Below are 22840 nucleotides of genomic sequence, written 5' to 3' on the forward strand. Positions count from 1 at the left end.
CCCTGTAAAATCAAATGGACAAAATGCTGCATCAACTTTCAGCACAATTACTGACAAAGCCTTTCTCTAGGGAGCTCTGCCTTTTTTTCCCCTCTCTCTGATCCTCTTGCATATAGCATCACTGTGAAAACTTTTGTGCTTACCAATTAGTGCTGGAAAGTTTTCAGTAATTCTTTGAGCCTGGCAGGCGTGAAAAGCAGCTGCCTCTAGAAACAGCCCAAACTTTCCCATCACTTGGGAGTGCTCCAATTTCCATTCGTAACCAGTTAGCACATCTCCTGGATGTTGAAGTGCTCCGGAATGTGAAAGTGCCCCAGAAAAGAAGGCCTCTTTTGGGACAGCTTATGAGGCAGATACTTCATGGGCTGTACTTAATGAACTTGTCTTTAGCTTTATCTTGCATAATGAACATTTTGTGTATGTAAAACTCTCTGGTTTAATGCATGTGCTGACATCATACAGGCTGCCCCAAGACTATTGTCCGCTCATTAGTGTTATAACTTCTGTTTAGCTCTGCTGTCGTAGTTCTATAAATCAGCATTTCTTAAATTATTTGAGACCCCCAAACAATCATTTTCAGGTGAAACACCACTGAAAATTTTCTGCAAAAAAAACTGCTGGAACCACCCTCCCCACGAACCTGTCCCCTGCAAACATGTACTGCAAAAACTAAATGAAGTAATCAGGTTTCACAGCAACAAAGTAGTAATGTTTTATCTGGTTTTAATAACAAAATATATGCCATCAGTGTACGATACCAAAAAAGCATCAGATGCTTACGGAACACCTGTGAGTTGTTCATGGAACACCATTGTTCTGTGTAACATAGTTTAAGAAACACTGCTCAAGAGCTTCTACTTAGCTTAATTGTATAGCTTCTGTTTAGCTTATGGTGAACTGAGTTACTGCCCTAGCATGGTAGGTAGGGTCGGTCACTGTGCATCCTTCCTGTGCCTTGGTTTCTCAATGGATACAATGTGAATATTCTTGAATAGTACTAGGATATTTTAGTTAGTGGCCAACACAGCAGCCCTTCTTTGAAAGGACATTTACTTAGGGATAACATGGAATAAATAAAATGGTGTCTGAACCCAAGTGTCACATGGAATATTTGTCCTTTATTCTATACCTTGACTTCTGCTAAAGCTCATTTGCTGAGTCACTGGCTACCCAGAGCTTTGCAGTAAGTGGGGGCACCAAATCTTAATGGTGCTTTTTTGAAGTTCTGAAGGACTTGGCATGTGGTTTGACAAACCCTGGGAGCCAGCACAAAGGAATCGGAGGTGAATCCAAATACAGCCACTTGAGTGGCTAAATGGTAAGGACTGAGAGTTAAAACCATATGTGGGTGGTTTCTTTGTGTTTATTTTCAGTTGTTTTAGGGGAAATACTGATCTTTGGCACTGAAAGTCTGTGTCTAGACAAGGAAAGCAGGTGGTTACTTATTTGAAACAGTGTGTGAAAATGTTGCTTGTCAGACAAATACATGAGACACACCAGTAATACATCATCAAGTTAAGGTGGCAATGTCTCCCAAAGTATTGGAACTAGAGTGAGTATAAGTGACCAGCACTGTCCCAAGTGATTGGAACGGCCTCTGCGTGGGACTGCCCATTAGTCATCTACCAGTCAAAGTGTGGTCGGCAGCCCAATACCAGTTCTGCGGGGTGGGGGGAAATACTGGTCCATAGAAAATATACAAATTATTGCTATGTACTATTATTATTCTGAATAAATAATAAACAGTGGAAACTTATTCATTTTTCATTCCTTTATGAGTTTATATTTTTGGGCTGCAAAAAAAGGTACTTAAAAAACAGGTCCCAACTATGTAAAGTTTGGGAAGCCCTGTTGTACTGAATATAATGCTCAGCCTGGGGAGAGTCAATTCATAAGTTGAGTAGGACTACACAGAATGTCAGGTGGTTTTGGTTTTGTTATTTTTTCCCCCTAACTTTCTTTGGGATATCTGATCTATAGGAAGGCCTTCTGTAAATGGTGCTTCACATTACAAGGATTCATCTAACATTCTGCAGAGTCTAAGCCTTGACCTTTTGAAGCATCAATAAGCACATCTATGCTTCATTTACATCATTAGGGTGCCATAGGTTGATTGCTTGTAGCAGATTTTATGCAGAAAAAATTAATTTACCAAAAAACAGTCTTTCTGCACTACGAATGGCATTGTTTCACCCTGTGTTATGAACCAGGCCATAACCACATTCTGTAACCAAGGCAAAGATCTGGCTTTGTACAGATATGCCCCTATACTCTAGTTACAAAACACAGCTAAGGTAATAAACTTTTGTGCCGGTACAGGGTACCAGCACCTCAACAACTCCAGCCATGAGACTGGTGGGCTAAACACTGGCTTCTCCTCTTTAACCAAAAAAAGGCAATGAATAAACTCATGTGGTACTAGAGGTCCCTAACACAACCACATTGATAGAGTAAACAGGGTCTTTGCAATAGTTACATACAGTTAAAAATTCAGAATATTAAACTGAATATGCTTTGGCCAGGGCACACCATAAACTTCAGACAGCCTACAGGAGATAAGATCCTAGTGTTCTATAAATCTGAACTATCTTGTCACTCAGGAGGGTCCTTTTGAATTCACTGCCCTCATAGGAGCAGTTTTCAAGGATGCCCAATGTTGCCTGTGCTTTTTGGCCAGTCAATTTGTGTGTGAAGTTACATTTCCATGTGGGAAATTTTTACTGATTCACCAGCTCAAGTTAATGAGGAGGAGGAGTTCAGGGAACCTCACTTAATAATGACAGGCTAAGAAAGCAAAATGACTGCAATGCAACAAGAGCAATGAGGAGGCTGGCTGAGTAATAACAGATCCTACTTCACCCAGGGGTGTAGTTTGTCAGGGAACAAGGAGGCATGTCCTCACCCTCTCCCGCCTTCCCTCCCCCACCCCAACGCTGCAAGGCTTGTGCAGGTGTGAAACTTGCCCATCCTGTATGGTCTGGTGGCCTGACTGGGGATGCCACCCCAAATACAGAAATCAGACTGCACCTATGACTGGAGTCTTCCATACCACCTTTACTTCGGTGATGTCAAACCACTTAACAGACATTCCTGATCTAAACCTCATGTCAGTTCCTGACCCTGAGAGTCCTACTTTCACTTTCACTCTTCAGTTGGCACAGAAAGTTGAAATTAGTGGCCCAAGTGAAAGCAGAGCCAAGGAGCTCCGCCTTCCAGTATATTTGTCAGCTGTAAGGCCCATGCTCTTGAGCAAGGGTTTCTAATTCCTGCCCCCCACTGGAGTTCTACCTGTGCAGCTGCAGTGGGCCCTGAAGCCCACTACAGCACATCTTGAGGAAAATTATTAATTTTCATGTTTCCTTTTCATTTTAAGCTACACAATTGTCATGAGAGAAATTCCTGGCAATAGACACTCAAAATGCTTCAAGATCTTTGCAAACCAACCATTTGACATGACTGGAGAAAGCAATTATGCTGGTAGACCAGGGGTCAGCAACTCTGGCACAGGTGCCAAGAGAGAGTTTTATTCGCACGCAAGGTGGGAGCTCAGCCCTGCCCTTCCTCCCCCATGCAGCTTGATCAAAACCACACTGCTTGTGGAATGCTACCACCCACCCCCTAAATGGTAAAGTTCTGCATCTTAATTTACTTACTAATGAAGCTGTTGTAAGTAGGACTGTTAGTGACTTTAAAAATATCATGTGCACTCAGACCATACAGAGAGGTCAAAAGGTCAAATTTTGGCCCTCCTCCTTGGAAAAGGTTGGTGGCCCCTGTGGTAGACCATTGAGGACCGTGCCACAACCCCCATTAGGGCTGCAGCCTACAGTTTGGGAACCCCCTGCACTTGCATTTTCTCTCTCTAGAGCTCTGGGTTCAATCCTGCTTTGGATCAGATCTGTGGTTTTGAGGGGGTTAGGTATTGAGTTAAGTTAGTTGTTTCCTTACATTGCTTGAATTAAGGGAACTTGGTTGCATGGCAGACTCATGTACTAACTGATTTGATTTACTGGTCAGTGTTGGGTGACCAGATAGCAATAGAAGTCAATAGAATTGCAGCAGTTTACACCACTGAGAATCTTGCCAAAAGAAAACGAGAAATTCAGAAAATTTAGGGGTGGATACATATCTGGGTAACCAGAGGCAGCAAAGATCATGGGAAAACCGGAACATTTTTTTTTCGTGTGTGTGTGTGTGTGTGTGTGTGTGTGTGTGTGTAATTGCGTGTGTAAAACAAATCTGCTAATATCAGGATGGCTCTAATAATTATGAGGCTTCTGATCACGTTATTCAGTGTAGACAGATGTGTTCAGAATTGTCTCAGCTGGTCACAGGTCCTCTAATGGGATTTCTGTAACAAATATGCTACCTACAGCATACATGGTGGCCTAGTATGAAGAAGCTCATTCATGCAAACAGGATGGTCCTTGTCTACCCTGCATGCTAGATCACGTTTTGTCCATTACAATGTAAAGGCCTTTCCAGTAGAGATGAGGCATAGGAGATTAGGAATACATCAGAAAATGGTTCAGGTGCTTTCAAAAGACTCTTCGGAGTTCAAGGTGACATCAGTGCAGTGAGGGATTCTGAGCACAGCAAAGATGCCTGATTTCTACACAGTGGTCTGGCAGCTTGTCAAGTGAGCACTTGCTCCTTTGAGAGCCACAGGAAATGAAGGAAGTCCAGTGCTCCCTGGTGGTGAGGAGAGTCCCACATTTTTCTAGTATGAGACATGGAGACAGGCAAGATTGGCTCTCCTGACTTTGTGAGTAATCCTGACCAGGGACTTTGGTGGAACTAGCCTCAGCACACCCCAGGATAAATTTATTAGAGACGTGAGAGGGAGAGCGGATGAGACAAGTTAAACTTGCTCCCCTTTTCTCCATAAACACTACAGCTTAATTCCTTGAACTTCTCTTAGGGTGTGTCTACACAGCAGCATTATTCTGGAAGATAATCCCATGGTCCCATGCTGGTCCTATGTGGTGGGGGCCCTCCTCCTCCTGGGGTTGGTGGTGTGCCCTCCTGGTGTGGCCCATGGGCTTCGTCGCTGGTGCCCTGTCCCCCTCGCCGGCTGCTGCAGGGCTCCCCAGGATGTCGATGGGGCTAGCCTGGCCCATGGAGACATAAGGGAAGAGAGACATGACCCGTGAGTCCTGTGAGCTGGCTGCACATGGACGTGCCTCCCATATCCAATGCCCAGCTACCCACGCCCTCTGTCCATCAACCTGGTGGCCCTGAGGCATCCCAGTGCCAGGGGGTCCCAGCATGGGTGGGGTGAATGCTGGCAATGGTCCGTCCCCCACCCCATTTCCTCCCAGCCTATGCGGCTGTCCATGGTGGCAGGAGCTGGTGGGCACGCATGAGCTTCTCCTAGGGCTGGGGTACGCAGCTGAGCCCTGTGCGCCCGTCCTAGGCCCAGGGTCTCTGTGGGTGGCCTGCAGCCGGCTGTGAAGCCGTGCTGTTCTGCTGCCAGCTGTGCTTTCACCCCCAACCCTAGGATGTCCAAGGTCCTACCTGAGGGTCCCTTGAGGAGCTCTGGGAAGCCCTGGCTGGAGGTTGCCTGGCTCAAGGACCAGGACAGGTGGGCAATGACCAATGTGCCATCACTGGACCCCTCCCCATTGCTGTCCCACTTGGTCCATTGCCGCTGCTCTGGGTGCTGGGGCATGGGCTCTGTGGAGGGTCCCAGCTCATTGCCCCCCACAGCCTCCTGGGGTGCCTCCTCCAGCTTGGTTGTGTTGATCACCTCACCTGGGGTGGCTGGCTCCTTTGACCCCAGGAGCTGGTTCAAATCTTCCTAATAGGGGCAGCTTATGGGCACTGCCCAGACCAGCGTGCGGTGTCCTGGCCTTACAGTACCTCTGCCGCATTTCTTTAACTTTAGAGCAGACCTGGTTTGCCATCCAGTGGGGATGGCCTCAGGCGATCAGGCCCGATAACAGCCACGAGAAGGCTGTGGCATTCTGCTGCCACCCCTTCGTCTGCAGCATGATCTCCTTGTCTGCCCACAGTGTGAGGAGGTCCCTGAGCTCTGGCTTAGACCAGGAAGGGCCCCATTTCTTAGCCCCCTGGATGGCATCCAGGGACTCCTTGCCTGGTCTGCCAGAGGGCCCCGGGCAGGGGGTGGTGCTGGGCTCCTGGCCGCTGGCCACGTCACTTTTGGGGACACTTGGCAGCTGGGGTGCTGGAGGGCAGGGCTGCAGGCTTGGGTGCCTGTAGCTGCATGCACACTCTCAGCTTCCTGCACAGGGTTTCTGGGTTCGTGCAGCTTTACAAGTGGTTGGAGCCATAGACCATGGGGCGGCCTGGAGCATCGCTGCACTCCTGTGGGCTGGTGCCATGGCAGAGCCACTCTTTCAAAATAGGGGTCTGCAGGGCGGTTACACACATTTTCTTTTGAAATTAATTTTGAAATAGGGCACTCTTCCCGACACAGGCGTGGAAGAGCAGTTTCAACATGCAGGCCACGTTCCTGTGATTTGAATTTCAAAATCTGTCAAAAATTTGTAATGAAACAATTTCTCCCCATATTTTCTACGAAAAACTTGAGCTAGACTCAAAGCTTATTGAAGTCCATGGAAATCTTTCCACTGATTTCAGTGGTCACTGCATCAACCCGACCAATTAAAGTAGTAGGACCTGACTTGCCTGCCTGCAGGGCTTGTTCCATTGCTCCTGTCATCCTCATGGATTCGTGGCAGGATCTGGAATTTCTTGGCACATTCAGTCCCTTTCCCAGGCAGACAGTGGCCTGTTGGTGCCAAGTCCCAGCCGAGCTCCACTGATTACAACCCCACTCTACCATGGGAGACTGCCAAGGAGTTGAAAGTTACACAGTTTCTAGGCCCTTCCCCTGGATTTTTCCTATAGAGGATTGCTTGGGCCATCTTCTAACACTGAGTTGTTTGTGGTGTTTACATTACAGTGTAAGGGCCCAATCCTTCAGTTTTTAATAACTGTGTTGCCAGCATGAGCACTACGCATCCCTCTAGGCTTTAATGGAGATTTGGAATGTTAACTACAGGCCCACGCTCATCCCCAGTCAGTTTATGATGAGTTGTCTGAGTTGCCTTAGGCTGTGCATGGTTTTTTTTTTCCCTACAGTGGTTTTGTTTCCATACCATGGGGTTTTTATTATGCAGTACTGGGAGACAGTGTCTCGTTCTTCCTTTGATAGTGTTTTCTTATGTCTCCATAGCTTATGGGATGCGAAGACAACAATAATCAGTGCCTCATAAATGCATAGAGTGTTTTAGTTTACAAACAAAGAAACCCTGTGATACATCAAGGATTTTCTATTGCAGTATGCACTAATGATGTGAAAATCGGAGTAAATTAGAGATTAAAGATAGACATTGTAAGAGGTGAGCATGCAGGGAATGCAGGACAAGGGCACTGTATTGTAATGCCCATGTCAAAAAATTTTTGATGGAGAAGACCTCGCGTTTGGTGACCGAGTACTGTTTTGCCTAATGAACACTCCAGGAACCATTCCCTTAAACACTGGATTAGAGCACAGAACCACTCTTCTCTCTCAGTTAACCCATTGGGAAATGATCCTGTCTCCATTTTCTTCATCACTGAAAATTGTTTTCTTGGTGAGTGATTCTGGCCTTCTTAATTAAGATGGGATATCTTTTCTTCCCCTATTTCCTCATGCATTAATTAAATCTGAAGATTTAATCTTAATCTGACTGGTACTTCTAAAAATAGTTGTTTGATCTCTGACAAGCAGTTAGCAACTTTTATTAGAGAAGCAAAAAGGTGTTTGTATTGGATCAGATGGAACAACTTAAGGTATTAAATCTGCAGCAAGATAAAGATGCTGTCTGTTTTCAGCATCTGCTTTTTTCCCTTGATATCAGCAAATCTGCAGTTCAGATTTATCAAATCTCCCCTTTATTCTGACTGGCTTCATTTCCTGTCACTCATGAAGGCTTGAACAGTTTGACTCTTGCCTTCAGAATTGCTTAACTCTCCAAACAAATTCTGCCCTTTGGCACATAGGGCAAGTTTGGATATTTTGACCTTTGCGGGATTCCTATGGCAACAAAGGCAATTTCTTGCATATAAGGAGAGTGTTTTGGTTTTTAAGCTCTGTTCTGTGATGATTTGATGGCAGATTTTTTTCTGCTGTTGGCCCACACTCTGGCTGGCAGCCCAATAGATGTGTTTGTGCACCATAACAGGGAACCAGAGGTGGTTCTCATCAGGCCTGTTCAGCTTCACACCTTCTTTTTAGAGACCCATTCATTGTGTTGTCCCAGCAAATAAGAGATCTTTTCAGGGCAGGTGTTTCATTTGTGCTCCCTTTGGAAGCCCATGGGAATTTTGCCATTGACTTAACTGAGTCAGGATATTATGTTCTATTCCATACGGACAGTTGTACCACACATCTCCCTCTAATATCTGAGCCCCATGCGATAGTGCATTATGACATCTGTCATATATGTTCTCTCATCCTTTCCCCAGGGCAAGAAGAAAGTACAGTGGAATGGCTTGTGTGTGGGTTTTTTGTTTTTTTTTAAATATACTTGTTGCTCTGCCTTTATGTTAAAGGAAAGGACAAAGACATGCACCTTACACTTGGAGAGGAAAGTGCTGAGGTTTCTATGGGTTGTTTGTTCCCATGGAACTCTGTTGTACACACTTTCATGCCAGGTATTCGCATTCCTCTGAAACATCTGACACAATTCTTGAGCTATGTAAGAAGAGCAGTAGGATATTTGCATTAGGTTTAAAGACAATGTAAGATGTGACTTTTTTTTTTTAAATAAAATGAATTGTATACCAGTGGCTTGTTTAGTTTATTACTGAAAAGTAGAGCTGGTAAAAATGGGGCAGAAAAATGGTCAAAGAACTTCAGAATTTAATGCTCATCACCGAATAAATTATTTTGTTAGTCTTTAAAGTGCTACTGGACTGCCTTTTTTTTTTTTTTTGGAAAATATTAGAGTGATTTTCATTTCACATGGCTGTTTAAAATGAACCATTTTTCACTTTGAATTTTTATCATTAATATGTATTTGGTTGTCAAGAAATTTTGGTTTTCTTTTTCCCCCACCTACTTTTTCCTCACCTGTTTTCATGGTTACCTAAAGAGGTTGTGGAATTGCCATCACTCAAGGTTTTTAAGAGCAAGAAGGACAAACGCCTATCAGAGGTATAAGATTTACATGCTCAACCTTAGTGCAGGGGGTTGGACTAGCTGACCTCCCGATCTCCCTTCCAGCCCTACGTTTCTGTGATTCTATGAACAATTTTTGTTTATAAAAATAAATGTAATTTTTCATCAAAATTTGTTTAAAACCTTTCAAACTTAAGTTTAACAAAATTGAGATTTACCTTCCCACCAACACGATTTTCATTTAAATGTAACAGTAGGATAAAAATTACTTGGTTGCTGATAGGACTTGACACAGTTAGTTTTTTTTCTTCTCTTTTTTTTAAAGGAAAAAAAAAATCAGCACTATATGGTAAAGCAATAGCAGAATTAGCAATGAATAACATTGCTCATGTAGGTCATTAATTCTTCAGGACATATTTAATAAGTGGTGTGACTGAGAGCCTCATAAATCTCTGGCGTTCCTTTACAGTGAGAGCTGGTTGAGGTTAGAGTGGCTGCATGCTGAGCTCTCCTATGTCTGGGCACTTCAAGCCCTAAAGATTTACATCTGTTTTTTCCCATCTTTTTGAGACATCCCAATGTGTTATGTCCACAGGCATCATTCAGCTACATTTAAAATAAGAAGGAAATCAACCCAAGTCTTTAGATACTGTACTAACATTAACACCGTAAAGGTCCTGCCATATTAAGTACTTATTCCAGCAAGAACTGGGGCAGCTAGCTATCTAAAGAGATGTCTTTCCATCCCTTCTTTGTTAGACCAAGTATATCGTTAGCCCTCTCCAAGAACCATCTCAAACAGGAGTCTTTTGTAGCATGCCTGGCAGCTTATTTCTCACCGTGTTGGAGGACAGCTTTCAGAAATGGAAAAGATAACTGGGAGCCTGTCCCTCTGTAGACAAAAGAGAATAATTTTCAACAGCTGCTAAATAATTTAGGGATCCTAAGTCCCATTTCTGATGGCTTCATTACAGAAGTTCCATTGGGATTGTCACCTGGTGTGTTGATTCAAGCCACTGAACCCACCTTCTGCCCTTTGGGACTCTCCACTACCCTGTCCTGTTTGGCCAGAAGCTCTGGTCTCCCCAAGCAAAGGCACTGAGTTGGGGTAGCCACCCTGTTGCAGAGAAGCCCAGGCATTGAACCAGCTCAATTCTGGGAGAGCTCAACTGTTAGCAGCAACCAGGAATGCAACCCCCCACAATGGACCAAAACCCCAATTAAATCTCTTTCTCTGTGTAAAGGCTCTATATAGAGAGATTATAAGTTGCCCTCTTTGCTAATGAAAAAGAGAGATGCATAGTCGTTGCTCCCCCCACTCCCGTAACATTACATTGGGCCTGACAGTAAATAAAAGTTTTTGTTAAGTATATAAAGTAGGATTTAAATGATTGGAAATGAAAATAGACAGATCAGAGTAAGTTACTAAGCCAAAATAAACAAAACTCACCAGCTAATTTTAGTACACTAAAACTTGTTACATGCAAGCTCTTACCCTAACTGTTTTCTTAATTATTAGAGGAGTAGCCATGTTAGTCTGTATCTGCAAAAAAATTAGAAATCCTGTGTAGGAGTATAAACTTTTGTGGGCAAAGACCCACTTCATCAGATGCATCTTAATGATTGTCTTAATTATTTCTTTCACCAACTAGGTATCCACCTAGCTTTGTCCCAATCCTTTACCCTGTTCAGTCTTACATGGTTCCAACAACATTGTGGGTGGTAAGTGGGAGGTTTCTTGAGTCTGACAACTCCCCTTATAGTTTTTCCCTACTTTTACATCCCTTTAGCCCAAGGTGGGAATTCTTTGTGTTCAGTTCAAACTTCTCAACTTGAATGAAAAGTTCCAGATCTAAAATAGGTTTCAGCATCAGGAGGCCTGGTCACGTCTTTGTAGGATCAACCACAGTTTGGGGTTACAGGAAAAATCACACCATTCACAAGCTGTTGACTTGATCTCCCAGCTATTAAGTTTCAGAAATATCACTTGTGAAGGTTCCCCCCCATGTTTCACGAACAAATATGCATAACCTGAAGATGCTTTAGACAAACTATTTCATGTAACCTGCCATTTTCAATGTTACAGTCTGCTGGATCTGCGTATCCTATTTTGATGGATTTATCAATTTTTGCATGTGAAGTTAGAAATATGAAATGTAGGTCTATTTATAGCTTCAGATATGCTGATGAGAGCTGTTACTGTTGTCCCGGGACCTAATGACTGTGTAATCAACTCAATGATTTGTAAACAGACTAGGTTGTCCAATAAGTCTAAAAGGTGGTTGATGCTAGGGATGTTAATATTTAACTGGTTGGGGCTGGAGCAGCCCCAGAGGGATTCAAATGCCACCCAGCTGATTAACAGAGCACCCACAGCATGTTTGTACTGGTGTTGGAAATCCACACATGTTTCAGTGCACATAATGCTTATGCCGCACATACATGACAAAATTGGAGGGAACATTGGGGAAGAGATGTCCCCCTCTGGATGTACTCGGTTGGCTCCAGCGCCTGGGGAGAGAGGTTCTGCTCCCTGGCAGCTCTTCTCCAGCTGAGCTAGAAGGCTGGCCTTTTATCATCACACTTCCTCTCCTGTCCTTCTGCGTCCAGAGTGTTGGCCTCAAGTGTCCTGGTTCTGCCCACCTCAGCTGTGGGTCTTCCCCTATCTTGCTAAGCTGGGAAACTATGCCCTCTTGCTGCAAGATGCAATATTTTAGTTGTAAACTGTTGCTTTATCCCTCATCTTCAAGCTAATGGAAAGCTCCTGGAGTTTGTCTCTTGCTGCTCTTCTGGGTCTTATGTGCATAATGCCCTATGTTTAATAAGATGTAACCTTCAGTTAGTGACTCAGTGTTTAAAGCAGTCCTGCTCTACCACCAACCCACAGGGGGGATAGCGAGCAAAAGCTGTTTTTTATGACATTGCAAAAATTACATGGAAAATTCTTAAAATTCTTCTCTGTTCCTGCAAACCTACGTGCAATGGGACTGGGCTGGTGCCTGAGAACTAGAAAGAGCTGAACAAAGTGCAAAATGCAAAGGGCAACAATCTGAGATCGTGTTGATCAGAGCTGATGCCGGGGGTGGGAGGACCTGGGGTTATGTCTTCTCCTCCCCCAAATTTCTGCAAAGATTTATATTTCTTTCCTACAGAAGCTTACATTTGTGCCTCTGTGCCCCCGCCCCCCGCCACTGGTGAATACTTAGGTGTCATTTCTGGTGTTGATGATGTGAGAGTGGGACAGCCTTGCCAACTTTTGATTTCATCTCAAGTCTGTAGAAGCCAGGACTTTATTGGATGAGAATCTCATTTCTTTTTTAAAGCATACAGAAGGACATTTTAAATTGGGGAATCTCCTGCAACATATTCATTCATAGAGGTGATCTGCCAGCCTTTGGAATTTTATTTACTTTTTTGTAACAGTAGATCGGTGATATATGTCACAAGCACAAAATGAGTGCGCCATTATTGTCTGGAGTCAACGTTACTTCATTAAGCAAAGTAGATGTGAACACAGTATTGTGTGTGTTGCTTCACGAGCCATCTCTTTGTTGTTAACCATGCCAGAGCCTTCAAGGATAATTCAGATGTGTCATGTTGTGGCGTGGTAAAGAGAGACCTAAAAATGAATGAGAGGCTGTTTTCCCTGTTGCTTTTGTCCATGAAGGGCCACGTTCTGGTTTCCTGGAATTTTCCACATATTGTATTTGTGTGTGGTAAGCTTGTGTATTACACTTATTTCCATAGCCTGGGCAGTTGGATTTCTAAAATTTGTTCTAGCTAGAAGGAGCTTAAAATGAAAGCAAGGACTTGACTCTTCAAATTTGTTACTTACACATGCAGTCCCAGTTGAAGTTGTGGTTATGCCAGTGAGTCAGTATTGTAGAATGTCTGTCTCTTTTCCACCACTTCTCAAACAGCATAATAAATTCATAGTCGGAATATTACATGGCAGGGGTTGGTCTCACTTCCCTTCAGTCCTGTGGAGCTGGTAACGTCGGCTACTTTTTCTTTGTGTCTTTTGCTTTTTCGTCCCTGGCCCTGCAAAAGTGGGCTGGTATAGCTGCGGGGGGGAGGCTATTTTTGTTTAGTTGCTTTAAGGCGAATTGAGGAACCTAAAAAGTAGGTGCTCACACTTCCAAACTTTGCCTCCTATTGAATGGAATATGCTGCCAGTGCTTTGGAAGGTATTTAGTTTCCAAATGCCACATGCAAACATTTGTGATGGTCGTGACTGGAGTCGGAAAACTGAGCCCTGGATTCTGTGACTGACCGTATCTCACTGATGAGCTGAACCGGAGCCTGGGATTGGAATATCCCCATTGAATTGAAACTGGGGGAGAGGTTGAATTCAGGGTCTGAATTTTGCACTTCATGCTCACCTTGAAGGGGAAGCCAACCTGGATTGCTGTTGGATTAAGGAGGAACTGGAGGGGGTAGAAGGTTGGGCAGGACTTCATGCTTATTTAGGAGAGCGGAGCGTCTCCCCAGCAAGAGATCCTGTAGCAGAACTCTGCCAACAAAGCTGGCAAAGGCTTCAGTTTGTAGATGCTATTATTTGTCTGTTGACCCTGCTTTCCCCTTCTCGCTGGCTCGTCACTCTTACAGAAATGCTTCCTGTAACGGGGATGCAGAGGAATAGTAAATCCATCAGAGTGTCATTTTTTACACCTGCTGCTTTCATAATTAACAGGCAACTCTTCTGAAGCAATTCTGCCTGGGCTGTTATGTTCTCAGTAGAAAGCTGCTTCTGGGGCTGTGTCTGCAGTTAGCTGGCAGCTATTTCTCTGTTTTTTTTTCTTTTTTTTTCCCCTATGCCTGCGAGTGTGCTGAGGTAACACAGATTCATGTTCATCTCTCTGGTTGTAAAGACCAAATATAAAACTTCTGTTGTCAGAAAAGGACTTTCATATCTTGCATTCCTGGGATTTTTTCCCCTTGGCTGTGAGAACACACAGGGCCATTGATCTTCATATGAAAGAACTGGGGAAGAATTTAGTTGAGATTTAAAAAATGCCTGTAGTCTGCATCATGTGAGAAGAGGAAAATGAAAGCAAAGGAATCCAACCTGGCAGGTGGAACGTGTGTACCAGGGGAGACTGGGGCTTTAAGATGGTTACATCAGGAGAATGCCAATCTCCCTCATTGCCATGGAGTTGTGTTGAAAGGCTAAATGTAATGTAGCCTGAGCAAATGTGATCATGTGTGGGAGGGGAAAAGGAATACATGAGGCATTTCTAGCCTGTTTACATGAGCCGGCAGATCTTCAAGTGCTCAGTGCCCATCATTAGAGCCAGATTTTCAGAAGGGCTTGGTACCCAGCAAACTCCTATTGTGACCCGTGTGGTAAGATTCTGAAGAGATGATCATGTTGATGGCTTCTGAAAACTGGCTTACTTATTCTGGTGTTTCAATGGGAGAGGCGCTTTGTAGAGAATCAGGGCCCAATTGTGGGTGCTGAGCTCTTTTTAAGACATCTGGGCCATGATGCATCAAGTCCTTTACACTGGTTCAGCTCTCGGGTTCATCCTCACTGACCCTCTCCCACTCCTGTAGCTCACGCTAAGTGTGCAATTGAGTCTGTATGAACTTTGGTCAGAATGAAAACCATGACTGTGCTGAAGCCCTCAGTTTTATTCATTTGCTTGTTGTGAGCATTGCTGATGACTGTTTTGAAAGCAACCTCCTTCCAAATGTGTTTGCACAGAGGTTTCTGCTACAAGTGTTTGAGTGACCATCTTGAAACCCTTTGGTTCCCTTCTTTGGTTTTTGTTTTTATTTTTTTATGTCAATTCCAGTAGGGAGAGGAAACAATATCATGCAATTTTTATGTGGCTGGTTCCACCCTAGGAGCACTGAATAGTGGAAGATTTAATTAACACAAATAGTTAATGGAAGAACCCATAGTCTGAAATACGTTTGCATCTGTCTGTTCCCAGATAATCTGCAAAACAGAAGAACATGCTGAGCTCATTGAATAAATTATAAATTTATAATTAGCTTGGTTGTAACTACAAAGTCCCAGATTATGACGCTGATAAACTGTGAATCCTCTGTCTTCTATTTTGTACTGTTCTTAAATATTTTCCTATCTCTCTCCTACCTCACCCTCGCCTCGTTACTGCCCTACCCTGGACCAGAAGGATGGATTTTAACTGTATTTCTGCTACAATGCTCAAATGCAACATCAAATCATGTAGGTGAAAAACAAGACCCTGGTAATGTGGGCACAAGGAGAGAATAGGTGTAACTAGGAGTAACAACCCATTTTTAATAAAGGAAGAGTTTAGGCTGAATATGACAGAGGCCTGTTAGAATGTGGCATGGTTTCCCAGGAGAAGTGCTGGAAGCCCCACCTGAAACTAGGATGGACAAAATAATAGGAAGAAAAATACCTCAAGAACAATCCACTGCCTTTGGGGGGTGGACTGGATGGTTGAAGACTTTTCCATCTCTAAACTGAGTGAATGAACCCTTCCTTTTCTCTCTTTTCCCTGCAGTTTGGACACCCGCAGTCCTCTCTGCAGTGAAATTTCATGTCTGGTTATTAAGTACCAAAATGGATTGCATGAATGGCAAATGCCCACAGCTAGGCTTAGGTTTGGGAGATCATGGAACTCTTCAGCACAAGGTTCTATACCCCTCTCAGGCTCTCCTTTTTGCCAAGCAGGGTTAAAATTCAGGTGGTCTAGCTCCAAAAAGCCACCAGTCTAATTCTTATCAGTAGCAACACCTGTTTAAAATGCTGCCAGACTGTGTTCCTCAGCATCTGTCTGGTCACGTCTGCACTGCAGTCAAAGGTAGGATTGCAGCTCTGGTCAGCATGCTGCTGGCTTTCATCTAGCTAGTTTAAACAGGAGTGAAGGTGCATGACCCAGGATTTAATGCAGGTATAGGTGCCTCTGGAACGTGGGGCACCTGCTCAAATTGTTAACCTAGCTGAGTTGCTGTCATGCCTCCGATTGAAGCGAGAGGTGGGTGGAGAAATTTGTCGCTTTCCCCCATTCTGTTTTTCTGGTGTTGATGGGTACGCCCAAGACTTGGAGCTCTTGGTGTGGTGGTGTTCATTGTCTGGCAACAAGTCAGCAGTTTTCAGAAGTGGCTTCAGATTTTGCTTGCTGCCCATCCTCCTGGGTTGATGGTCTTTTCCAAGGTGAGGAGTGCAATGGGGAGAAAATTTCACCCAAGGAAATGTGGGAACCTGATGCAGGGTGCCCAGGTCCCCAAAGACCTGCTACGTTGAAGCCAATGAGAGATTTGCTATTGACTTTCATGAGGCCAGAGTTTCGCCTCTGGTGTTTTTTTCCCCATGTCTCTTGGCTTGTGTCATGTGGACATCTTCCTTGTTGAAACTTAGTCTGAGCTTCTATGCATTTATAAGAGCTCAAGAGAAGAAACCTAGGAATTCTGCTTGCTTTGGTTGTTTCCCCTCCCCGTCCCATTTTTCCTGTCTATGTCCACTTGCTGTCCCCTCTGCAGCACTGCCAGAATTCTCCCTCATGTTGACCTGGCCTGTGTTGCAATCCTTACTCATTTCTTAATCACTTCCTACTGTGGCTGCAGCAATTCCCTCTTAAAGATGTTTCTAAATCCTTGAGTATAGCATGCACTCCTCCATTGGGCTATGATCACAGTCCTCTTCCCCTGCTGCTTTGGGTCTCTAGCCAAGCAATTTCATTCACCTGTTTGTTTTCAAAACCTTTACAAAAACTTTGTAATCGACCATCTCCCCTCCATATCCCAGCCTCCGCCTTGGACATAGCTTCCAGCTGATGCTCTGCAAATGATAGTCAGTGTTTCGAATTCTATTGTTCTGTCAAAAATGTTTATCCTTCTTACAAGCCACTAAATCATTTCCTTCCTTCGTGTTTCACCCTTAAAACATTTCCCCCTCTGTGATGTAGTACTTGTTCAAAGAGCTGTGAGTTTGCTAATTAGTCTTCCCATCCTGCATATAGCTGTGAGGCAGCCAAATCAGTGGTATTATATCCATTTTGCAGATTTGAGGGTAGAGGGCTGTCATTCAGGTGAATTACTTGACCATGCCTTGGAGCAGGGGTGAGCTAACTTTTTACATTGGGCCACATTTTTTGTGCTTGCAGTTAGCAGGGTTCCCCAAACCCGTTTAGTGCCGTGGAAGCAAGCAGCAGTCTCCCAGGAGAGACATGTTGTGCTCCCTCAGTTGTGGCGGCAGAGGAGGCTGTGGGGGCAGGGGATGAAGGCAGTGGAGGCCACAAGGGAGGCTGACTGCATTGCAACCTCCCCTTATGAAATATCACAATCCCCACTCTACTTACCCATGCTGTAAGGTGCGCATTTGTGTGACTGCTCAGGAAAGAGTCAGATGAGTCTGTCAACCTGGCTGATTAGCAGAGCACCCGTACCTAGATTTGAGTTTCTGCTGGTGATACACATACGCATGTGCCTCAGTTCACAGGAGAAAATTTTCTTCTGCATATGGATGGAAAAAATCTGCAAACTGCTGGAAAAGATTGGTGGGAGTATTGCTAACAACCAATGCTTGATTTGTGCCAAGGCTGAGCCTGGGCTTCTCTAGGCTTGATAACTCATAGCCTCAGCACTCTGGGCTTGCTGTATCAGTTCTAAAAGTAAAACAATTGCTTTACCCTGGCCCCTCTTTCAGTACTAATTCAATGCTAACAACAAGCCTATAACACCTACACTAGGCAAATCTTTAGTGAATCTGGTAAATACCCTTGTGTAAATACTCTGTCAATAAACCAACCAACATAATTTGGGTTTAAATAAAATTAAGAGTCTCTGTACAGGATTTTGCCTGGCTTTAAAAGCATCCTTTTAAACTGGTGTACTGTGTGGTGACGAGACTTCAGATGAAAGGCTTGTTACAAGTATGTCTGAACAATGCAGAATACTGCAAGCAAACCCTTCCCAGTATCCTGGAATAGCCAACAGGAGATACTGTGTGGTAATGACCTACTTTCTTCTGAGTGGGAGATGAGATCCTTCAGAATGGTTTTTGTCCATCTAGCTTCCAGCCCAGAAGTCAGTCAGGGCTGACTAGTTGGCAACAACCGCCTATCGTTTGGAAGCGTTACTCAGCTCTCAGCGGGCTTGGTTTTTTAACTTGGGCTTCACGTTTAGATGGGCTAGCCAAAGAGATGATTCAGCCCTAACATGTCACAACACTGGGGCTCTGCAAATGCGTGTCTGTCAGCATGAGCAGCACCCGCAGTTGTGGTGATCTGTGGCTCGTTCCTGCGCAGCCTAGCCCTTGCCAGCAGCCATGCACGAAAACAAAAGAACACACACAACAGGCTGGGGAACAAACTTCTCCTTAAGTTTCCTGCCGTTGCTCACCAGGGCTCAGAGCTTCTCCCTCCCTTCAGCAGATAAAGGAAGTTTTATTCCCCCACTCCGTTTTACATATCCAGAACTGAGGCACAGAGAGAATGAGGCCTGAAGTCACACAGGGAATGTGCTGGAGACGGGACTGGATGGAATGATCATGTGTTCTGAAGTGCATCGAGATCCCTCTTTCTTAAAAGCCTGGCTGGTGTCCTTCACTCACATGCTTAGGGTTAAACTGGTCACTAGATTTGGAGATAGGTAGGAATTTGTCCCCCCCCAACCCCTCACGTCAGACTTGGGTTTTCTTCACCTGTCTCTCCAGTATGGGGTGTGGGTCATATCCTGGGATCATCTGGACATAGCTCACCTGATCATTTTCATATCATCACATGGGCAGTGGCCTCGGCATGGGTGGTACCTTGCAGTGTTGTCTCATGAGGATTGAAATGTTCTAGTTTAAGAAGTCATTGTGTTTAGTGTAGGGACCTTGGGGTGAAACTGAATGGCTTGTGATACGTGCGAGGTCGGACTGGATCATGTAGTTGTCCCTGCTGGCCTTCAACTTTAGGAATCTGAGAGCGTGATAGCTGTGGAAAATTAACCCAGATCCAAGTCTAATGTCTTAGCTTCAAGACCATCTTTTCTCTCTGAATTGAGTCTAACTTTTGTGTTTTATTTTTTTCTCCCTCTTCCAGGTCTGTGACGATGGAAGAAAGGGTCTGTCGTCTCGAAGGCTGACCGGGTAACAGTCGGAGAACACTCAGAGAGAGACTGACAGCTACTAGCTCGAGATACAGAGTGAGATAAACATGCTGAAACCAAGTGGACTTAAAATCCCTGGCAGGGCGGGGAAACACTCCAGCCCTGTGGGACGGGCATCGGGGACAGCTGCAGCTGCAGTCACTACTACTGGTTCAAAGGAAGGTAAGACCTGGATTCATCTTGGGCCTGGCCCAAAGCCACTGAAGTTACCTGTTGTAAAATGCTTTAAGTCTGGGTTATGCTGCTTTGAAAATATTCTGTGCCTGCATAAGTAAGGTCATCCTGGCTCATCATCAGAGCAAGTATATTGGAAGGAGAGGGTTGTCACTCTCTAGTGACTGATCTGCTGTTTCTACTTGCTTTAAAGGGTCTTTTGTAGAGTGAGACGTGGGGTGTTTGGCCTGGAAGGAACAGGACATAGTCCAGCTGTGTGTACATGTGTACCTGGGGAACGGGGTAGGAGGAGGTTGACAGACTTGCTGGGCCACTAGGCAAGGAGGGGACAGCTCTGCTCTCCCAGACGGGGTGTGGCCTTGTGCAGAAGGGGCAGGAGTGTTGCCCACAGGTGCTGCACTGGCTTCTGCAGTCCCCCAGCCATCTCTGAGAGCTGTCTGGAGAGTACTGCCCAGTGCTCTGCAGTGATTTAAAGGGCCTGGGGCTCCAGCTGCCGCAGCTCCTACAACAGTGGTGGTGGCAGCAGGGAGCCCTGGGCCCTTTTGAATCAGGACAGCTGCCTCTCTTACCAGCCCCTCAGCCAGCGGGCCTGTGTATCTGTATGACAGATCTAGTAAGTGCATCTGTGTGATCCACATGCAGGTTGATTACAACAGACTTTTTTCAGTCTGCACAGGGTGTACAGAACAAAGGCCCAATTTCTTGTTTTACTCCAAGTGTTGTACCAGGGTAACAATTGTGGTGGGGCAATTACAAGGCGCCCGAGAGTGTGTGTACACATGGATGTTTGAAGAAAAACTGCCTGAGGAGTAGAAAGCATCAGTCGTACGTACACATGGGTAATAGTCCCTGAGGGGCAGATTTCCTAGAATAATGCATTTTTCTGAGATAATGCAAGAATGTGTTTGCAGTGTTGGGAGAGCAAACCTTTCTGATTTATGGAGCCTGGAAGGGCTTGGCCATTTTTGAGTCTCTTGAATCAGGGTAGTAATTTTGTGTTGAATTGTTTGCTAGTGTCCTTCATGTTATGTACCATCACTCATAACCAGGGCTCTGGGTGTGTGATCTTCATACCCTGCATACTGTTTATACATCAGTATGTTGTAGGGAGTATAGTCGAGTAAGAGTAGGCCACAGTTCTGTTCATTCCTAAGCATTCAAGGAGTGAGGGATTCACTTCACTTAGGGCTGTTTGCAATTTCTCTTGCTGCTGCACTTGAATTTTAAGCAGATTGTGGCTAACTTTTTAGGTATAAAAAATTGTTTCGGTTTAAAAACAATTCCTTTGAAACATATCAAGTGGTCCCTTTCCAAATGCCTGTGATCTTGGGAATAAGCCCAGCTATGGAGAATGGACACACAAATGTTTGCCTTGATGGAGACATTGCTGGTTTTAACCTAAAATCTGCCACGCTTTAGTTGTTACATAAGCCCATGTCAGTGTCACTATCTTTGGTTCGTGGGTTGCTGGTATAAAAGGCAAAGGGAGGCAATGTCTTTCCTGGGTCTTAGTGCTGCACTGCTCCCGTCTTTCTGTCCCTATTCTGATGGCTCCTAAAAGCTCCTACAACAGGCTGTTGCAGCTTGCAGATAGGTGACTCTTTTCCCCAAAGTGTACCTATAAACTAAAAAGTGAAAAGCCATCCAGCTTGCCAGACCTGTTAGCATAAAACTGAACCTATAAAAGAGACAATTAAAATTAAACTAATTTAAAACCATTTATCAGGCATGTGCCAACCCTGAATTTATTGACAAAGGCAGTAGTGCATTACTATGTTTACAGGATCTCATCTTAAAATTTGCTTAACATATTTCATTAGTTTGTGGCTAAATCATCTAACATCATATCTCTAAAGAATACTTGCATAGGTATTTAGACGCACAATCTGTGTATTCAGCTTCAGCCTTAAATGCTTAGATCTTCAGATACAGTTTTTTGAAAATAAATTCTTCAAAAGATCACTCTGATCTAAAATAGACATTTTAATTTTAATTACTGTAGTACAAAATCTTGCTTCCAAGTTCTTCCTGTTCTTTCTATCCAATCCTACTCTCATTTCACTCCCGTGATGAAGAGACCCCTTCAACAGGCAATGTTCCTTTTCTTCCAGCTAGCTGGACAAATGAGTTTCCCTTTTCCTGATGACCATTTGAATTAGTTTTAAGAGAACCCTCCACCAAAATCAGTATCTTTATAAGATATAAAGTCCTTTAATGTGTCCAAAATATTTGGAAACATATTTTAATATAAACATATAGTGAAAGTTCATTAGTAAGTCAATGAAAATCACATAAAATAAATTAGTGTTACCTTTTCTAAAAGTAATTAATTAATTTTGTTATGATTAATTTAAAATATGTAGTAATCTGGCATGATTAATTCGTGGAGGCTTAAGAGTATATCTAAAATTTAAAATTGGCTAAGAAATACCAAAGAAAATGTAGACCACAGAATGGCTGCATCATATATTCCACCATATTTTAAGGTTCTATTCTGCAGGACAACTGCCTTGACCTTACTGCAAAGCTTTTTGTAAATAATTCTGACAAATCTGTGGGGGTGGGAGTATATACTAGTCCTGGCTCTCAGTGTTTTGTGCTGTTGTTTAGCTGTATTTACCCCTAAATGTCTTGCAAGAGCCCAAGAAGCCGTGCAAGTGTTAGTAACACTGCTAGGCAGTATTGACCTCCTGTGGTCTGGCAAATTGTCTTATTTGGCACCAGTCAGGTCCCAAGGGTTTTGGACTAGAGAGGATCAGCCTGTATGTGCTGTATGTCCTGTCTTCACAATCTGGCATACAGTGGAAAACATATCAAATTACTCCCCAAAGAAAACGGAACAAGTGTCCCGTCCACCCCTCCCCCCCGCCAAATGTAATTTGCTACATTTGGGTTCAAGGATCTGGCTGAAGTGGGTGAGCAGGAAGGGGGAGACCATGGAGCAGGTGTGGGATGGGGAGGGGCCTAGAGGGAGCAGAGTTGGAGTTGGGCCGTCCCTAGACGTCACTTTGCCCCAAATGAAGTAGTGCCCTGTGCTGCGCCTGTGTGTGCCCAGTGCAGCCCCAGGCCAGTGTTGCCTCAAGCAGCCCCAGTCCCATGGCCTCCACTCTGCTTCCTGGATGTGCAGCCCCCATGGCTCAATCCTCTTAGCCTCCCGGTCCACCTCCTGGCCCCTCACATCCTGCTAGATGGGGCCCCCTGCTGCTTCTCTTGACCCATAGCACTAGTGGGCTGCACCACTCTCCCTTCCACCTGTTCCCCCACCAGCCTCCCGGTCCTGCACCTGCCCCCACAGTCCTGATCACAGCTCACCCCCCACCCCGGCAGAGTTGCTTTTGAGCTCCCCAGGAGGGAGGAAGGGACGGTGCAGGTGCTCAGGCAGCATTGGGCACCAGAAGTCATAGGGAGGGCCCTGGGTGGGAGGTTGGCTCCCCATGCAGCAGC

At 44.6% G+C, this 22840-nt stretch overlaps 1 protein-coding gene across 4 annotated transcripts in view; it reads left to right on the forward strand.

Annotated features, from left to right (window-relative positions):
* CLIP2 (CAP-Gly domain containing linker protein 2) overlaps window positions 1-22840 on the forward strand; it is a 158231-nt gene that overhangs the window by 31813 nt on the left and 103578 nt on the right. For all 4 annotated transcript variants that reach the window (XR_012648124.1, XM_075013815.1, XM_075013814.1 and 1 more), the window contains one exon: window positions 19156-19384. Coding sequence is in view for 3 of the 4 variants with exons in the window: in XM_075013815.1 (XP_074869916.1) it covers window positions 19270-19384 (115 nt within the window). In the remaining variant the exon portion in view is untranslated. The remainder of the gene's footprint in view (window positions 1-19155; window positions 19385-22840) is intronic.

Source organism: Carettochelys insculpta, chromosome 19 (assembly GCF_033958435.1).
Source record: "Carettochelys insculpta isolate YL-2023 chromosome 19, ASM3395843v1, whole genome shotgun sequence".
Classification (NCBI taxonomy): Eukaryota; Metazoa; Chordata; order Testudines; family Carettochelyidae; genus Carettochelys; species Carettochelys insculpta.